This window comes from Oikopleura dioica, chromosome PAR, assembly GCF_907165135.1.
Source record: "Oikopleura dioica chromosome PAR, OKI2018_I68_1.0, whole genome shotgun sequence".
NCBI classification, from domain to species: domain Eukaryota; kingdom Metazoa; phylum Chordata; class Appendicularia; order Copelata; family Oikopleuridae; genus Oikopleura; species Oikopleura dioica.
In genome coordinates, this window is record NC_137293.1 from 14,479,483 (window position 1) to 14,494,083 (window position 14,601).

The window sequence follows — 14,601 nt, forward strand, 5'->3', positions numbered from 1 at the left end:
CGAAGGTAATCGTGATTTCATCTTATTTCTTATATCTTCGAACCATAGATTGCTACTTATATGTTCTTATGGTGCAGATGTTTTAACGATTGCCAACAGGTGACCCTATTTTTTGAGGCAATGTGCACCTTGAAACCCTGGAAAGATTCTTATTGAAGATGAGTTTTTTTTTTCTTTCCACAAGAGACTCGTAAGTACGATTTACGCCTCAATGAGTAAGGGAAACATGCCTATTCATTCCTACGTATCAGGACAAAGGCGTCTTTCAATATTTGCGTTGTCGTCGTTTTCTTCAGCTTTCTAATTTACCAAAAGGTCAAAGTTATATTTTTCAGAAAAATGAGTTTCTTGTTCGGCAAAAAGAAAACGCCGGCACAAATGCTTCGCGAGAACCAGAGACTTCTTCAGCGAGCGATGCGCGATCTTGATCGAGAGAGGATGAACATGGAGAAACAGGAGAAACAGATCATTGCCGATATCAAAAAGATGGCCAAGAAGAACGAAATGGCCACGGTGAAGATTATGGCAAAGGATCTTGTTCGTACGAGAAATACTTGCAAGAAGTTCATGCTCATGCGTGCGAATATTCAGGTAATGAACGGAATTACAAATGAGAGGGCGGGATAGAAAGATTCGCTATAATATATTGCCTCTGTAGCCATTTTTTTGACTGATAAATCGAACCAATTGTGATAAATTGCATATTGCCTAAAGATCAATTGACATTTGTGGCTTTAGTCTTACTTAGGTGGGGTTTCAATTTAATTGCCTCAACTTACTTCTGGTCTAGCTCTTACAGTTTACACATTCACCCCATACAACCATATATTTTTAGAATCGTCTCATCGAGCTCTAGTGCGTTATCATAGCGGATTTTCCAATTTCCGGTTTATATCGGATTTTTACCGGTTTTTCATACTTTGTAACTATCAAAAAAGTACTGTAGTACCTTGTATAAAATCATTTTAAGAGCTCAATTTAGTTATAAAGCCACAAACAAAGTCAAAATGGACTCATTTCCGGCAATATTTGGATGTCTAAGGGTGTCGAAATGTTTGGCCGAGGCAATTAAATTGAAACCCTACCTTAGCAGAGATAGATTCCTGAACATTTTAAAGATTAGGCAATTAATTAATAACTATTTTAAGGCCGTCTCGTTGAAAATTTCCACAATAAAATCGCAACACGCCATGTCCGAAGCAATGAAAGGCGTCACAAAAGCAATGGGCCGAATGAACAAGACGATGAAGCTGCCCCAAATCCAGAAAATTATGCAAGAGTTCGAGAAGCAATCAGAAATCATGGACATGAAAGAAGAAATGATGAACGACGTTATGGACGACGCGATGGGCGGATCAGACGACGAGGAAGAAACTGAGAACTTGGTCAACAAGGTCCTCGACGAACTCGGACTTGAGAATATGGTGGAAGTTGGAGCTATTCCCTCAGCCGTTGGAGAGCCTACTCCAGCTCAATCAGAGGTAACAATGAGCAAGACGCATCTTCCCCCTACGGGAGTAGGCCTACCAGAAAACGCCTTCTCCTTCCAGAAGTGTCCCCCTTTTCTCTCTTAACCCTTATTTTCAGGAACCATCAGCTGACCTGGACGCCGACCTAGAAGCTCGTTTGAACAACCTCCGTAGATAACTCCAGCACAGAACAAATCTGCACTCGATAAAACTCAAATTCATTCTCTTCATATTTTCATTCTCCTTCAAAAACCAAAAACAAAAAGAATAATTTCTATTGACACATGTTTTACTGTAAATATTCCTTACTTACTAACCCAATACATAGCAATAAAAGATAACTCTTATCGACTTTCGTCTTTTCCCTATTTTATCGCATTTCTGTCTAGAATGAGCAATATTCCAAAAGTAGCCGCTCATATCCGTGGAATTGCGTTTCCCAAGCGTGCTCCTTGGACGCCTAAAAGTAAGGCGACACCCTTATTTTCTTTCTATTCAAATTGATTTTTTCTAGTTCCCGACTGGCCCGTCATCCCAGAAAACATTAAACAGATCGCTGCTGCTGCTGCCAAGGCTAGCCAGGCCGCCCAGCCACTCATTGCACCACGAGATCCATCTATTTGGGCCGTTGTTGGTGAGCCAGACCGAATCGAAGTCGTGCGAGCAGGAATTCAATACATGAAGAGAAAGTAATTTTCATATCTTTTCTTCCCCTTTCTTACAATTTTTTCCAGGCCAATTTCAGAAGAAGAAGCCGAAGCCATCTTGTACTAAAAAAACTAACGAAAATGGATATTAATATGGGAGATTGTTTATTTTGTTCCTCTGAAACATAAATTGTTTGTTTGCTCTATTTATTTTACCTTGATTACCTGAAAATAAAATTCACGAAAATACTTATTTGAAATTTCAAACGATCTTTTTGGAGCTCCTTTCTTCGGGATCATCAAAAATAAAGGATGTTGGCTTTTAATTTCATCCCTTTCTTGAGCTTCTCAGGGCCCTTATACTCAAGTGGAAAAATGGAAGATTAGAAGAAAAATTTGAGAGTTATCAGCTTATTTTTTTAATACTGGCCGTCGATTTTCAGCAGGTTGAAAATACAATTTTTGATTGATGGAAATATGTTCACGTTGTTGCAAAGCAACGGCCTCGCTCATCGCTTGTTCGCGTTTTCTCATCTACAGGTAAGCGGCTTCCGTATCATCAGCGATAACGAGTTATCAAGCCCTCTCGGTTCTAGCGCTCATTATGTCCCAGCGTTATCTTTTCTAACCCTCAAGAACTATTACGCCCAAAATCTATCAGAAATAATTCTTGTTTATTTTATTTTTTTTATTCAATTTCAAAGCGTAAATTTTCCAGTAAATGAAATTTTTGCGGGCCCGATCATTTTCACGGTCGTTTTGTCGAGCGACAATAGCATTTCTCCACCTTTGCATTTGAATTTCACTTTTTCCGAGTTCGGTAACTTTCCGCATTGATTGAGGACTCTTCCCGGATTAGAAGAAATTGCTAATTGGAGAGCAGGGAAATTAAAGCAACACTTAGTTTCATTGGTAATTTAATTATTGTATTGTTATGCCTCGGAACATTAGCATGTACGAATTGAACGATGGTTTAATTCGATCTTGAGTTTATTAAATATTGATAACGAGGTATTGAAATCTTCATTTTTGTCGAAACTCGTTTTTATGTACTAATCCAGAACAATAACTCGTAATTGTCAATAACTATTGAATAACCCGTTTCAAAAAAGGAGGCGCAGCAACCAGATCCACAAGCTAGAGTTTCTCCAGAACCACGTTCTACCGTTCTTTTTCAAATTAAGATGAAGAGACTTTTCTGTAATTTGACGTTACCTAATATCAACACAATCTGGTTGAACACGTACGAAATTAACATTGACGGTGGTTACGAAGTTTGCCTCCGCAAACTTGTTGATTTTCGCAACCATATCGCCAAAATCCTCCAACCAAAAATTCTTGCTCTCCATCTCAGAAAGGGTTTATGATGCAAACAAGATGACTTTGGTGTCTGCACCAGCTCTGTTTTTAGCAAAAATAAAAGTGTTCAGTTGAATAAGAAAACCCTTTTCAAAACAACAGCATGTTGATTGCCAATATCCGCAAACGGGATCTGCACGACGTGCTTATTTTAAGACCACGTTGAAATTGAAAATTGGGTATTTTTATATTCCGTAAAAAGATTGACGAGCGCAAGTTTTCGCTTATTTTCTTTGCACGGTTCCTTGACATCTTCTAAAAGCAACGGCTCGGGGGATGACATAAGCTCCACCGAACCCATGTTGACTTCTATTTGATCGCCTTCGTGCGCTATCAAATTTACCGTGCCAGATGCGGTCTATAATTACGACGTTAAAATTTGAATTTGACATTGATCAGACCTTTATTTTCATATATTTTGTTTCAGCGATTTGAGATTTTTGCAGATAATGTCCTGAAATTAATAAGTCATATCAATAACAAAAGCTTTTGAAAATGATAACGCCTCATTTTTTAAATATAAGGTTGTATCAATACCCTAATGGATTTACAATTTACTTTGGATTTCGGGCTTCATTTTTAAGTTACAGTCAAATAAGGCAGGTTTACCCATTTTATGATTTTACAGCAGGTGTAGCACAATAATCTGATCGCTAGAGACTCCAGTGGAGCTTATCTAATCGATCAATCTTTAAGGTACTCCTACCTATACACCTGAGAGCGTTCCCACATGTCCTCCCTTCTGATCCATCTGCATTGAACATTTTCATTCCAAAAACATCCCCCGTTTCCCCACCAGTTTCTTCCAAGGAAATAAACACAAGTCCGTCACCTCCAACACCGAAATTTCTATCGCAAAGAGCGGCAATTTTCGCTGGTTGCTGCAGCTGCTCAAGTTGTGTTACACTCAGCTCGTTGGAAATCGTGTCAATGAATATATAATCTGCGTTTATTATTCAACCGGGCGAGAGTTTTTTTAAGGTAATAGTTGAATAAATTCCCTTTCCGTTGCCGAGACCTTGCATTTTTACGAAATCAATTACGTCCATTTCTGAGAAAAAAGGATGTTGTTTGCCTTATGATTGAAATTGACATGAGGATATTTATTTATTTTTCTAATTTATAAATTTCAAAAAATTAAGAGGAGACATCCCTTTCTGAGAAGAGCAATTGTTCTCTTGAATTCTTGGTATTTGCTGAAGTAATGTTTGCGCTTTGTAACTTTACCCCATTTGTATCTTGAGTATCAAGTTCCATTGCCGTCCTATTATACAGTTTATCGTCAAAACTAACGACAGTTCTGGTGTACTTCTCTGCTTGTAATAACAATCCGGCGGAGGTCCGTTATCGAACAATGGCCAAAACAAAAAAATTGAAGTCTAAGTAATCCTCATGAACGCTCTTATCGCGCTCGCGTGCGCCATCTCTCCCGGGTCTCGTGTCTGTTTCCCACTGAAAATTCTTTTACTTTTTAAAAAATAAAATGAAATTACTCAAATCTTCAATTTTATTGAAACTGGCAGAATGCAGTTGGAGAGATCGCTGGGAAGCTATCCAAGAAAAGCACAACGAGAGAAACCAGAATCAGCCCCGTCTTGATCACCTTTGTATTGCAAAATTGAAGACGTTTTTGGACGAAAATCAAACTGAGGGAACTTGGGAATGCGACGATCTTTACCAGCCTAGCACAGAATATCAGTGCGTGAATCGCTGCCATGTTGATGGCAAAGTAAGCGGGCTGGTCAAAGTCATGTGTAGATTTGCCGGACCGGTTCTGAGAGTCGGTGGATATGTGGATTGTCCTTCTATCATAAGGTTAGTATCGTGAAATACCGGCTATTGTTGCTTGTCTGATGATGATCCCGCAAAACGAACATTTTTTAGTGATGAAGAAGCTCGATTCATAACAAGCAGAAGAGACAAATGCGAAGACAACCTAATCACCATTACAAATGGGTCTTTGAAATTTTTAAAAACTAGAGGTGCCACGACAGAGTACAACATCTTCTGCGACGGAAAAGGAAAATCCAAAATTCGAGCAAAATGCGACGAGGTCAAGCCGAACGGTCATCCCAAAAAGTGGAAATTTACCAAAGGCTCTAATGCTCAAAAAGCCTGTCCTGGAGGTGAGAAGGTAGAAGTAGATATTTAAAATTACAAATTAAATAAAGGAGGATCGGCCGGCGGTGGGAAGAAGAAACCAAATCACTGTAAAGATGTTGCGTTCTTGAACGCGAACCGTCCTCTTGGAGCCGGCCAGTGGACTTGTGATGGAACTACTAAAGCATCAGTTTGTCGAGCTGTCTGCTCTGATGAAAATTTAACAGCCGATGTGAGGATTAGATGCTTCAAGACTAATCTCTCTTATCTTAAAGGTAAGGCATTGATATGATTGAATAATGATGGATTTTTTCATATTATAAATGATATTTTCAAGGTGACGAGAATGTAAGATGCGAGCCAGCTGAAGAGGTCGTGTTCTCACCGCTCAGCCCAATGCCGCTTTTGAGAAACTGCAACGGCATCCGCGAAAGTACAAACTCCTCGAAGATGCCCTGGGTCACCGAACTTACGATCGACTCCGACCGCAAGTGTAGAGCCACTGCGATCAACGATAAGTGGCTGATCACCGCAGCTACCTGCTGCCTCAACGCAGAGTCCGTAACAATGCCAAGTGGCGCAGCTGCTTCAGATGTTCACGTGAACGGCTTTTATGGGGACATTGCTGATGGAACCATGAGGAACTTTGACTTTTGCTTGGTTCGATTTGATGATCATGGACTCGCAGTTCCATGCAGGAAAAGCTTTTATACTATCTCTGAAAATTTCATGCTTAAAAATTGAGTTGAACAAAAAAGAAAGCTTGTGTGAGATCTTCAAAACCCAGCCCAGGAAAAACTTGCTGGACATACGCCGAAGATGGTTCCGCTCAACCAATCAATCACCTTGGCGAAGACTACTGTAGTGCTAAATCAGTAGTCAAGCTCGCTCCATCAGAGCTTTGCTACGGCTTTCCCGATCTAAACAACAACGGCATGACAGACGCGATCTCCAGGGATCTGATTCCAGGAACGCCGATTTTTGTAATGAGGACGGAAAAGCTGCACTCGTTGGAGTTGGGTCACTTGTAGAGACTTGCCACATTGAAAACTTCCCTGCTATCTATGGTGACATAAATGAGCAGCTTGTGTCTGATTGGATTGATTCGAAACTGTAAATATTCACTTTTATAATCATTTTTATACTGTATCAACGAATAAATGCTAAATAAAACACTAGACAAAAACACCGAAAATGTTTACTTTTTCGCAGAAAACTTCGAGCCGCTGATGATCCAGATCTTTTTCGCAGATTCCGCCAACAAGCGTGGAGAATGCTGCCAACCCGCTCAGAAGTCAAAGAACTTTATTTCCCACCAAGGCCAAGGAACTGCACGTGAAGGTAGATCGTCAACCTAGACGAGAAGTAATCTGACCGTGTCTTGAGAGCCTGAAACGGAGTCTTCTCGACAAGACGGATTGAAGATCTCCTCAACGCACGTATGGACAAATACAATTAAATTAGAATTCTGGAGGATGTGAAGCTGAAGACAATCGCGTCCAATTTGCACGAGAATCAGCTCATTTTCGTCTCCGAACGAGTGAAGAAAGAAGAAGACAAGAAATTCCTATCGAGATCGCCGATGCCCCTGCTCTTCGCTGAGTTAGTAAATCATTGTCCATATTTTCTTGGTTGATCTCACGGAAAATACAGAATAAGTATGAACTAAACAAAAATCTAATCCAATAACTTGCTATATAACGTGGCTAGAACGGGCCTCCTCCGCTTAGCGTCATACCGCGTAGAATAAACCAGTTCTCGTCCGATCACTGAAGTCAAACTACGACGGGCGGGGTTAGTACTTACATGGGTGACCGGTTGGGAATACCTCGTGCGCTAAGCATTTTGACTTTTTGCAAATGAGAAGTATGATGATTTCAAAAAACTTTTTGTGGGGCCGGGAATCGTAAAAAATCTGTAAGTGCAGTTTTCTTCAGCTCGTCGAGACGAGTCAAATGATGGGTCTAACTCCTGATAACTGTCAGGATTTACCGGTTTACCGGCTGGTTACCGGAAAATACGTTGTCACCCGCCGTTTTTGTTCTAGATGTGGTAAACAGATGATCGACCCAGGAAATTGTTCCTTATAGTCGGTTCTACTCTAGGCTCAAAGATGAGGCTCGTATCAATACTCTGAAGAGAGTTATCACTAAAATACTATTTATGGCAGAAATGGGACAAAAAATCAGGAACGTGCAGCAACAACAAAATGCATGTGAAATTTACTGTTTTTGTGATAACTCTCTTCAGAGTATTGATACGAGCCTCATCTTTGAGCCTAGAGTAGAACCGACTATAAGGAACAATTTCCTGGGTCGATCATCTGTTTACCACATCTAGAACAAAAACGGCGGGTGACAACGTATTTTCCGGTAACCAGCCGGTAAACCGGTAAATCCTGACAGTTATCAGGAGTTAGATCGGAACTAGAAGCTGGACCTTTTTGCGCAAAATCAATGCTATTTCTTTTGAAAGAGGATTTTTCGGAGAATAAAGGGGTCTTTTTTAATTTTGGATTCCATAACTGGAACTTCTTTTATCACCTTTTCCACTCGCTTTTTTCTCAGGTTGACCAAGTTTGATTCTAGTAGACATTTGATGCCTTCTAGGACATTTAAGATGTTTTGTCGAGCCCCCGGATGAGCAAATCTCTTCTTGGAAAACTCGGCTTTGAGGAAACTCCAGTTAATTTCGAATTCTTCTCTTCGCTTTCAGCTCGGACGAGTTGGTAGACAATTGAATGCATCTCATGTTCTCAGTCCTTTTCTGTCATGTTTCGTTGACAAAAATCATGTTTGCACATGTTGAATCTTAAATGCACGATTTTATGAACCCTAATGCGTCAGAAGACTCCGCTAGCTCTGTGGCAAGTTATAAAACATGTCACAGTGCCCTCCTGAAGCCCAAGAAGTGCTCCATATCGCCGATATGATATCGGAACGCCCGAAGAGGACAAGCCCAACTTGGTCTTAGACTAAATTTATGATTGGCTCATTGCCGACGCAAGATAGCTCAGCTACGATTGTAAGAAGCTTTGTATGGGTTTAAGTTCAATTATAATAAAAATTCAGGCTAAAATTAAATATAATCAAAAAAAGTGGTTTTTGAGGGCATAATTTTGATTCAGCGCTTTTTTACCGGCTGGTTACAAGGTTTTGAACGGTGGGTATTATGAATTTTCAATTGTCTATCAAAACCGCAGAAGATTTATTAGTATTTACCGTAAAAATTTTACGTTAGGAACTTTCAAAGTGCAAAAAGTGCGTAAAAATCAAACTTTTAGTGATAAGCTCGGCAGGAGTTGAGATATGGGGCTCATCTCGGAGGCTACAGAAGCCCTGATCATAAGGATCATTTTGACGCTTCAAACATGAAAATCCGACGACTAGAACAAAAACGGGAGCTGACAACGTGATTTTCGGTAATCAGCCGGTTAACCGGTAAATCCTTAAAATTTTCAAGAGTGACCTATACCAATCGACTCGTCTCGACGAGCCTGACAACACTGCACTAGCACTTTTTTCATGATTTCCGGCCGGGCAAAAAGTTTTTTGAAATCATCCATCATTTGACTCGTCTCGACGAGCTGAAGAAAACTGCACTTACAGATTTTTTACGATTCCCGGCCCCACAAAAAGTTTTTTGAAATCATCTATCCTTTTTCCTGCGGGACACTTTTGCATCATAGATAACAAGAAGACAATTGTTGAATCAATTCAACAGTAATTGAAAAAAGTTTGCGCTCAGCAAGCGTTGAGCGCTGAGTCTCGCTGGCGGGCGGCGTGGCATTTGTGAAAAAGCGCCCTCTAACGCGCGCTTTTCTGAAAAGAGGTCGAAAATAGGAGCGTGCAGCTACAAAACGACCTCGAAATCAAGCACCCTCTCTCTTTACTCATCCCATTTTTGAGTCCGATTTCGATTGTCTAACAGGTAAGAATCGTCTCCATGCCCTCTCTCTCCTTTCCTCTCGCCTCTTAGAAACAGAATTCCTAGTGAAAGAAACGTCTTCTAGTGGATGTCATTTATTCGTTTTTGGACAAAACTGATTGGAACGTTAGTACCAAACTGTCTATCAGCAGTGAATAAAAGGTTTTTGCCATTGAATTTGGAGGAGAGTGACTCAAAGGCAACTGTTTTTGGCACAGAAAGGGTTCTCTTCCAGTTGTGTGATGACTCGATCTTCACTCCTTCGATGATTTCAGATATTTTTGATGAGCCAGAGATTTGCAGCTCTCTTTAACTCGTCTTTGGTGATTTTGAGGTCTTCTTTCTGCGTTGGAAGCGAAGTAAGATCGACTGTTGCTGACCAGGTTGTAGGAGTGATCATTTCTTGCGAAATGGAGTAGGGCTGGAAGCGACGAGAACGGCATTTGCGCTGTATCGGACGGTCGAATTCGGGAGAAAAAGGAAATGCGGCGATTTTTATCATCTTTTGCTTTTTGAATCTCTTGGAAAGATTCTTCAGTTTGAATGTGCTTTTGCTGAAACAAGCCCATTTTATACAGCTGAAAACTTCGAGAACATTCGTGAAATCAAGTGTAGAATATTCCAGAATATAATACCATGGAGTTGAGCTCTAAAGGGAGATGGAGAATCTGAGCTACTGAAAAATGCACTGACTTTTTCAGTAGCTCATTCTTTGCGCGCCTAATTTGGGGAGAAGCCGCGCAAAGTCTTGTCGGCTCTCTCATTGGCTCGGACTTTCAAGATTCTGTTCTTCAGAATCTCGAAATTCTTCTAAGCTGCCAAGCAAGCGTTAAAGAGTTTTTCTAGACTTCCCCGACAGTGACTTGCGCGGGATACGGGGAAGGGGGCCAGAGGCTTTCTCCCAAAAGAGTTAAACTTCATGGTAGAAAATTCCCGAAGAAATCGAACATTCCAGAAGACTCGTATCTTCACTGTAGATTCTTCAGAAAGAAGATTCCAGAACATTCTACACTGGAAATAAAACCTTCTGGAAGAAACGGCGACAATCATCAGTGGCTATAAATACCGAACGAGAGATGGTTTTCTCATCACACCATAGATACAAAAACGAACGAAAATGCTTACTTTTTCTAACGAACACTTCGAACCCCTGATGAACCAGTTGTTTTCTGAGTTTGCCCATTCCGCCAACAAGCGTGGAGGATGCTGCCAAACTGCTGAGAAATCAAGCAAGTGGTGCAGCTGCATCAACCTTTCTTCCATCCCCACCAAGGCCGAGGAACTGCACGTGAAGGTGGACGAGAAGAGCCGCACTCTGACCGTGACTGAAACGGAGTCTACTCGACGAGACGGATTGAAGATCTTCTCAACCCACGTCTGGACAAAAGAAATTCGAATTCCAGAGGATGTGGAGCTGAAGACGATCGCGTCCAAGTTGCACGAGAATCAGCTCACTTTCGTCGCCGAACGAGTTCAGAAAGAAGAGGACAAGCAACAAGAAATTCCGATCGAGATCGTCGATACTCCTGCTCTTGACTGAGATAGTCGATCTTCGTTCAGTCCTTTCTTACCTGATTTTACGGAAAACACATAGATACAGTATCAACCTGCAATAAACATAATTCTGATTCGAAAATTTGCTATTTATTCCGGATAGAACCAGACTCCATCGCTTAGCGTCATACCGCGTAGAATAAACCAGTTCTCGTCCGATCACTGAAGTCAAACTACGACGGGCGGGGTTAGTACTTACATGGGTGACCGGTTGGGAATACCTCGTGCGCTAAGCATTTTTGATTTTTTTTAATGGATCCTTTTTACGCTGAGGACGCTTTCGCATCGTATTTTTGATAAATCAAGTCATCAGCCATCGAATAAAATCCAAATGTATGAGTAAAGACGTGCTTTTTCTAAGGTGGTCCAATTTATTTCTCCCATTTTTCCTTTTTTGACCCAGTACACCATACAGATTTGGAATCAGTGGAGAAAATCTAGAAACTTGACCGTTTTAGTTTTTGAAATTCACTTCCGGTTACGATTCTAGAGCCGGAAGTTCACGAAATTTACAAGAAAAGCATGCTTATGAACTATCAAATTGAAGCTTACAACAAATCCAGTCATTAATTATCGGAACCGAATCCAACTCCGGTCAAAAACCGCCGGTAAACGACCGGTAAAAATTGAAAATTTTCTCATTAAAGCATGATAGTTTTACCGCGGTTGGGACTGTTTCATCTAATTAATTGATGATGAGATGACTAAGAATCTTCTGCGCATCAATATGATAGGTCACACTTTACCATTACTCCAAAATTTTGCCTACTTCCGGCTCTAGAATCGTAACCGGAAGTGAATTCCGAAAAACTAAAACGGTCAAGTTTCTAGATTTTCTCCACTGATTCCAAATCTGTATGGTGTTCTGTGTCAAAAAAGGAAAAAATGGGAGAAATAAATTGGACCACCTTAAAAAAAGCACGTCAAAGCAAGCATTGAGCGTTCAGCTTGCCTGGCGGGCGGCGTGGCACTTGAGAAAAAGCGCCCTCTGCCGCGCGCTTTTCTGAAAAGAGGCCGAAAATAGGAGCGTGCAGCGACAAAACGACCTCGAAATCAAGCACCCTCTCTCTTTACTCATCCCATTTTTGAGTCCGATTTCGATTGTCTAACAGGTAAGAATCGTCTCTATGCCCTCTCTCTCCTACCCCTCTCGCCTCTTACATACGAAAACTCTACTCAAAGAAATTCCCATCTGGGTCGTGACCCGCTTTTTATAAGGTGGGCCAAGTTTTTTCACCCGCTTTTTGATTTTAAACCCTGCAACACCATACATATTTGGAATCAGCGGGAAAAATCTAGAAACTTGACCGTTTTTGTTTATAAAAAATCACTTCCGGTTGCGATTCTACAACCGGCAGTTGTTGAAATATAGCAGTTTTGATTAAGTGTTATCTCTCAAATTGAAGCCCAGAAAATTCTGAGTCACTTCATAATTAATTCAGTAGAAAAAACAGTCTCAGCGGTTCGGTTGGATTCGTTTTGAATGATGACTTGAAATGTTCTAAGCTTCAATTTGATATGTCACATGCATTCATTGTTAATTTCAACAACTGCCGGTTGTAGAATCGCAACCGGAAGTGATTTTTATAAACAAAAACGGTCAAGTTTCTAGATTTTTCCCGCTGATTCCAAATATGTATGGTGTTGCAGGGTTTAAAATCAAAAGCGGGTGAAAAACTTGGCCCACCTTATAAAAAGGGTCACGACCCAGATGGGAATTTCTTTGAGTAGAGTTTTCGTATGTAAGAGGCGAGAGGGGTAGGAGAGAGAGGGCATAGAGACGATTCTTACCTGTTAGACAATCGAAATCGGACTCAAAAATGGGATGAGTAAAGAGAGAGGGTGCTTGATTTCGAGGTCGTTTTGTCGCTGCACGCTCCTATTTTCGGCCTCTTTTCAGAAAAGCGCCCGCCAGGCAAGCTGAACGCTCAATGCTTGCTTTACTCATACATTTGGATTTTATTCGATGGCTGATGACTTGATTTATCAAAAATACGATGCGAAAGCGTCCTCAGCGTAAAAAGGATCCATTAAAAAAAATCAAAAATGCTTAGCGCACGAGGTATTCCCAACCGGTCACCCATGTAAGTACTAACCCCGCCCGTCGTAGTTTGACTTCAGTGATCGGACGAGAACTGGTTTATTCTACGCGGTATGACGCTAAGCGATGGAGTCTGGTTCTATCCGGAATAAATAGCAAATTTTCGAATCAGAATTATGTTTATTGCAGGTTGATACTGTATCTATGTGTTTTCCGTAAAATCAGGTAAGAAAGGACTGAACGAAGATCGACTATCTCAGTCAAGAGCAGGAGTATCGACGATCTCGATCGGAATTTCTTGTTGCTTGTTCTCTTCTTTCTGAACTCGTTCGGCGACGAAAGTGAGCTGATTCTCGTGCAACTTGGACGCGATCGTCTTCAGCTCAACATCCTCAAGCTCCACAACTTGGAAGACTAAGTTTCATCTCTATCGAAACTTCTGCCTGCTCTCTGACAGATCAATTTCGCAAAAATAAACACATTTTTATAATCATTTCTATTTTATTGAGCACATAAAATCCGCAGCAAACTTTCTCTTACTCGAATTCATCCCAAGTCTGAGGGACATACTCTTCAGAGGGAGTGTCAGATTCGATATCGCCTGATTTTCGTGGACACTAAAGTTGTTTATAAATAAGTCAGAATATTATTTTTTTACCGTGGAAACCGGTTTGCCGAATCCGCGGTACTTTTTCACATTTCTTCTTTTTGCGTTGAAAGAATCGCCAGATTTAGTGATAGCGGGAAGATATTCAGCAAACGTTACTTTCTTCGAAGTTTTTTGAGGGCTTGGCTCAAATTCGTCCCAAGTCTGAGGAACGAATTCATCCGAGGACGTTTCATATTCGCAGTCGCAAGACTGCTGACAGGGACACTTAATACGTTCATAAATCATTCAGGATAGAAATTTTTACCGAGTTTATTTCTCCGAATCCAAGGTACTTCTTCTTCTTCTTCTTCTTTGGTTTGATCTTGAGAGGATCCCCTAATTGAGTGATGGTTGGCTTATAACCTTTCTGAGAGCCTCGGTCTGGAGCATCATTCTCTTTCTCTTCAAGATCAAGCAGCGAAGTCTCAACAATGCTATCGTTAACAAGCATGTCTAAATTCATTCAAATACACAGCTGAAGCTGTTTCTAAAAAACCTTTCGACTTTTGCTCGTCGTATTTTGCGAACCAACTCTTCTTCGCTGTCTTCGGTTTTATGTTTTCACGAAACATCGAATTACCAAATGCTCGCGTATTTAATTGAGCAGTTTTCTCTTCCATTTTTTGTTCGCTGGTGGAAAAAAAATCCGTTTTTTGTGCAAATGCAAGTTCGAATCCTTGCTTGCGCGAGGTTTGATGTTTATCTGCGATCAGCATCACCAATGAAATGAAAAAAACGGTTATATTTTCGAAAATTTAAGTAAAAAGATGACAATTATGAACACTTTGTCTAAAAACAAATAATGCTGTATTGAAGATAGCTGATTCTTCTGTTGAAAGCACATCAAACAATCAT

General features: G+C 40.7%; 7 protein-coding genes, 1 long non-coding RNA gene and 3 pseudogenes across 8 annotated transcripts in view; 7 read left to right on the top strand and 4 right to left on the bottom strand.

The window, feature by feature from the left end:
* Positions 1 to 12,904, bottom strand: part of LOC145705526 (uncharacterized) — a 73,671-nt gene extending 60,767 nt beyond the window's left edge. Inside the window, exon 1 of the mRNA XM_081783005.1 lies at positions 12,848 to 12,904. The gene's annotated coding sequence lies outside the window, so the exon portion shown is untranslated. The remainder of the gene's footprint in view (positions 1 to 12,847) is intronic.
* Positions 1 to 14,601, top strand: part of LOC145705533 (26S proteasome regulatory subunit 6B-like) — a 49,598-nt gene that overhangs the window by 5,418 nt on the left and 29,579 nt on the right. The window lies entirely within an intron of this gene.
* Positions 303 to 1,820, top strand: LOC145701008 (charged multivesicular body protein 2a-like). The gene is made up of 3 exons (XM_081778234.1): positions 303 to 591; positions 1,149 to 1,481; positions 1,588 to 1,820. The coding sequence occupies exons 1-3, from the start codon at positions 340 to 342 to the stop codon at positions 1,645 to 1,647; spliced, it is 645 nt and encodes a 214-aa protein (XP_081634360.1). The 5' UTR covers positions 303 to 339; the 3' UTR covers positions 1,648 to 1,820.
* On the top strand, positions 1,860 to 2,362 carry LOC145701009 (uncharacterized). The gene is made up of 3 exons (XR_014134253.1): positions 1,860 to 1,935; positions 1,984 to 2,158; positions 2,204 to 2,362. It is a non-coding gene; the product is annotated as an uncharacterized LOC145701009 (long non-coding RNA).
* LOC145704757 (diaminopimelate epimerase-like) lies at positions 3,568 to 4,413 on the bottom strand. The gene is made up of 3 exons (XM_081782227.1): positions 4,182 to 4,413; positions 3,877 to 3,929; positions 3,568 to 3,833 (listed from the first exon to the last, which is right to left on the bottom strand). Exons 1-3 carry the CDS (start codon positions 4,243 to 4,245, stop codon positions 3,627 to 3,629), a joined length of 324 nt encoding a protein of 107 aa, XP_081638353.1. The 5' UTR covers positions 4,246 to 4,413; the 3' UTR covers positions 3,568 to 3,626.
* LOC145705435 (uncharacterized) lies at positions 4,959 to 6,743 on the top strand. The gene is made up of 4 exons (XM_081782913.1): positions 4,959 to 5,290; positions 5,360 to 5,601; positions 5,647 to 5,850; positions 5,913 to 6,743. Exons 1-4 carry the CDS (start codon positions 4,959 to 4,961, stop codon positions 6,317 to 6,319), a joined length of 1,185 nt encoding a protein of 394 aa, XP_081639039.1. The 3' UTR covers positions 6,320 to 6,743.
* On the top strand, positions 7,300 to 7,418 carry LOC145706216 (5S ribosomal RNA; annotated as a pseudogene).
* On the top strand, positions 11,174 to 11,292 carry LOC145706217 (5S ribosomal RNA; annotated as a pseudogene).
* LOC145702030 (GTPase-activating protein and VPS9 domain-containing protein 1-like) overlaps positions 12,102 to 14,601 on the top strand; it is a 93,101-nt gene continuing 90,601 nt past the window's right edge. The window contains exon 1 of the mRNA XM_081779240.1: positions 12,102 to 12,168. The gene's annotated coding sequence lies outside the window, so the exon portion shown is untranslated. The remainder of the gene's footprint in view (positions 12,169 to 14,601) is intronic.
* Positions 13,104 to 13,222, bottom strand: LOC145706219 (5S ribosomal RNA; annotated as a pseudogene).
* On the bottom strand, positions 13,582 to 14,431 carry LOC145705535 (uncharacterized). The gene is made up of 4 exons (XM_081783015.1): positions 14,243 to 14,431; positions 14,012 to 14,199; positions 13,756 to 13,971; positions 13,582 to 13,714 (listed from the first exon to the last, which is right to left on the bottom strand). The coding sequence occupies exons 1-4, from the start codon at positions 14,364 to 14,366 to the stop codon at positions 13,634 to 13,636; spliced, it is 609 nt and encodes a 202-aa protein (XP_081639141.1). The 5' UTR covers positions 14,367 to 14,431; the 3' UTR covers positions 13,582 to 13,633.